The sequence below is a fragment of the Antrostomus carolinensis genome, unplaced genomic scaffold (assembly GCF_000700745.2).
Source record: "Antrostomus carolinensis isolate BGI_N321 unplaced genomic scaffold, ASM70074v2 scaffold9547, whole genome shotgun sequence".
NCBI classification, from domain to species: domain Eukaryota; kingdom Metazoa; phylum Chordata; class Aves; order Caprimulgiformes; family Caprimulgidae; genus Antrostomus; species Antrostomus carolinensis.
In genome coordinates, this window is record NW_010326599.1 from 4,427 (window position 1) to 8,215 (window position 3,789).

The 3,789-nt window shown below is 38.5% G+C and overlaps 1 protein-coding gene across 1 annotated transcript in view; it reads right to left on the bottom strand.

Moving 5' to 3' along the window:
* SRP19 (signal recognition particle 19) overlaps positions 1-2,930 on the bottom strand; it is a gene marked incomplete at its 5' end in the record, with an annotated part of 3,634 nt that extends 704 nt beyond the window's left edge. Inside the window, 3 exons of the mRNA XM_010171632.1 lie at positions 689-800; positions 1,848-1,919; positions 2,812-2,930. Of these exons, the coding sequence (XP_010169934.1) occupies positions 689-800; positions 1,848-1,919; positions 2,812-2,930 (303 nt within the window). The remainder of the gene's footprint in view (positions 1-688; positions 801-1,847; positions 1,920-2,811) is intronic.
* Between the last annotated feature and the right edge of the window lie 859 nt (positions 2,931-3,789).

Consider the following 3,789-nt stretch of genomic DNA (forward strand, 5'->3'; position numbering starts at 1 on the left):
CTGTCTGCCAGCAGGAATATGGTTTTAAATCGTGTCCTTCTGTCCAACAGCACTCTTATGCTACTCTAGATTCTGTATTCTTCTTGCTCTTTCCTTAAGATACATACTTCTTTGGATATAATTTGCTTTCCTTTTACACAGTGATTAATTTTCAGGAAAAATGCAAAAGACTAAATTACTTGTCATTCAAAACGAACTGTTCCTGTTAATTAGTTAAAGGGAGCTGCTCCACTGTTAATTTATGAAAATGGCCAGCAGAAACTCCACTGAACTCAGTATTGTGTTTTATCAATTTGGCTTCCATACTGATGCCTAGCTGATGTGTATAACCTAAAAAAAAAAAGAAAAGGTAATTTTAATAGCCAATTTAATACCAAATCCTCTGTTTTAATTGTCAACAAAGCAGTAAGCCAAAACTGAATAGCTGCTTTGTTCAACACAGCAAGACTCCCCTCCACTGCAACCACTGAAGAAACAGCAGGGTCAATTTACAGCATTTTACAAACTCCACTCAATGCTCACAGACCAACTTGATCTGGTTGACTTATACAGGCAAAGAGATTTAATGTGAAGTTGTAAAATTTATAATAGTAAAACTATAAACAAGCTGGTAACGCAACAAAATGTTAAACAGAGTCTTTCTGTCTTATTAACAGATAAAAGTGTCTAACCCAGGTACTCTACTCACGTGTTGGGAACTGAGGTAAACATGGGTTACCATCATCTTGTTTGAGCTGGATTCGTACTCTACCTCGGTACTGCATGTCTCTGTTCCACTCTCTAGGGTACATCTTGTTTTTCTGTAATGTAAACGATAACACAGTCATCCACCACTTAGCCACGGTAGCAGTATCCAAAGCTAGAGCATTAACTTTTTCAAAAGCACTGCTGCAACCAGCCACTGCTGCTGAACAATTTAGCGAGTAAACTGCTACAGGGATTGTTCTACTTCCCCACCAGTCTGGACTGCAGTGACAAAGGTTTTTGTTTCATCTCCACAGCTACAAACCTTTCTGGACACCTAGAGACAGTAAGTCACAGGTTTCAGTCTGAGGCTCATTGTTTTTGGATACTCATAGCCTTCACTCATTTCTGTTAAAATGTTACAGGTTTCTTACTGGTACTGGCTAATTCACAGGCTGGTGTACGCTAACAGGAATACATCTGACTTTTTCTGAAAAGTGAAGTGATTTTGTACTGGTTTTTGGATACCAGTCACACTCTTAGATGAGGACTTAAACTCTTAGAAAATTCAACAGTATTTTAAATAATTACTTCAGAAAGTGAACTGTGAAAACTTACCCCTCTAAAAACCCAGACTCATTCCCTAATAAAAAAGTAACCAACTTAAACTATTTAAAGAGCAAGCAGGAGTTGCTGTAAAAAAGTTAACATTCTCTGGTCAAAACACCAAAGGACTCTGAAGTTCAAGCATCAGAATCCTATTCTTACAGGTAAATCATTAAAAAATATGCCTTTTAAAAAGCTTAATTTACAGAGCTGCAGCTTGCAAAATTAGCTTTTATTCTGACACATCTTTAAGGATCAAGGATAGGCTTCTCAGAAGGACAGTTAAATAAAAGTAATCTTTCTATAAGCTTAAAAGTGTCATTGTCTCAGAGGTCTGGATTATTCCCACCTTGCACACAGTTTTCCAACATTTACTTCATCGTTATGGTCAATTATTACTGAAAGCAAACAAATGTCTACACTGATAACAAAAAACCTCTCAATTGCAATCTACCCTGTCTGTAAGAGAAGATATAATGAAAGAACAACAGAAACATATACCAAGTTTATGGGGGTTTTTTATGGTGGATGTTTTTTTTTTTAAAAAAAAAAATTACCTCTAATAGCACGTTGAACCCAACGGCTGCACATACATCTTGGATTTCTGTAGACGTGGGATTTTCAACAGCCTGTTGAAACAATGTGTTGCAGTTAATTATTTTTCAATGATGAACAACTATACAGCAATAGTTAGCTGTTAGCAAAAGAAGAGATAACAGGAAATAGGTGATGCAGAATTAACAGGAGCAAGTAAAATAATTGCTTAGGAAAAGTAATTGAAATGAAATAACACTTATTATATTTACAAAAAAAAAAAGCACCATGAATCAGCAACAGCAAACTTCTAGCAAGGACTGAAGGAGAAAATACAAAATTTCTAGGCACAGGGCAGCAGATTCCTCCCATGGATAGCTTTTTGATTGTCAACTTGCATGCTGAAGAAAGATTTTATTTTTAACTCATCAGAAAAAATCCCCAACCCTAAGCAATGAGAAGAGCCCTAAGCAATGAGCAAGCCCAGCTCTGCTTGTTAAAAATGTTATAAAGGAGTGAGATGATAAAAAACTATTTCTGGACAGATTAAAAACAACAACTACCAACTCTATGTGCCCGGTGCACTGTAGGTTCTATCTTTGACAGCAGCAAAGGGGATATGGTACAGAATACAGGCATATATTGTCAGTCACCAAAAAACAATCATTAGCCAGCTACTCTTTTCTGCAACGCTTTCAAATTTGGCAAACTACTTATGCAGGAGATTGAGTGCATTAAGTTTCTCATTACTTCACCTGCTTGCCAAAGGTGCTGCTCAGGTGAAAGCAGACACTTAAACCCAGTGCTCTTCTACCAAATCCACACGCTCACACCAAGTTAACTTCGAACAGACTAATTTCCAATTATTGAGCTACATGCCATGGGGAACAGGAAAGATCAACAGCTCTGAGATTTATTTTCCAACTCTCTACTCACTACTGCATAGCAAGACAAAATGTCATATTTCCCTGCCACTCATGAAATTACTTTGTCAATAGGTATCCTCCTTCCTTCTGCTATTGTCTTCTTGTTATTCAAATAGGCAGGATAAATGCAGACGAATCTAAAAACAGAAAACAGTGAGTTTAAATAAGTAATACCAGCTCCTTAATTGTTTATGAAATATTTTCCTAGTGAAACAAACAAAAAAAATCTACAACACAAAGTTCCCACAGCAGCTCAGAATAACCGTTTATTTTCCCTAGATGAATTAGTAAGATGTTGTAAAACCCCATTTTGAGTTACCCAGGACACTGGATGACCATTTGACTGCAACGTTCCTTTCATGACACCACCTTTTGGGGTAGAGTGTGTACAAAGAATGGTGGCTATCATACCTTGACAAAAAAAGAAGGCTGAAAGAGAATGCTCTGACCCATTTCTTAAACCCTTGAAACCCAGGAGGAAACATTACACATTTCCCTGAAAAGAACTAAAGAAGGTTTCCTGAAAAGGTTGTAGTATACACTAATTGCTGACTAAATTCCTGATGGAAACAAGAAACAGGGTTTTTTTCTGTTATGGATTTTACCCTCCCCAGCGCCCAGAACAACCCAGATTTGGGTAAGATATAAAGTCTCTGAAAAACTATGCTTAGAAACTTGCTTCAGATTTTTCAGTAGATTTTAAAGCTGTCAAGCACATACAAGGGACAAGAGGGATAGAACCTCAATCATACTCATCAGGCAGTAGACACCAAACCAGCCGAGGCCTTCACGGAGAGGCTGGAGAATGCCGATGTCTGAATGCAGAGGGAGCTGTGACAGCCGAAGAAAACGAGGAAGCAGGAGGGGAGCAAACAGTCCAGTGCAGAGCAATGCTCAGTTAGCTGCAGCTGACAAGGAGCGCTGATCCTTCCTGCCCCCCAGGAAACACTTCTTACTGCCCCTAACACCAGCCTCAGTCATCCCAACTCTATCACGCTTCTCCTCCTCAGGACCGGCGTTTTCGGGGGCATTTTCCCGC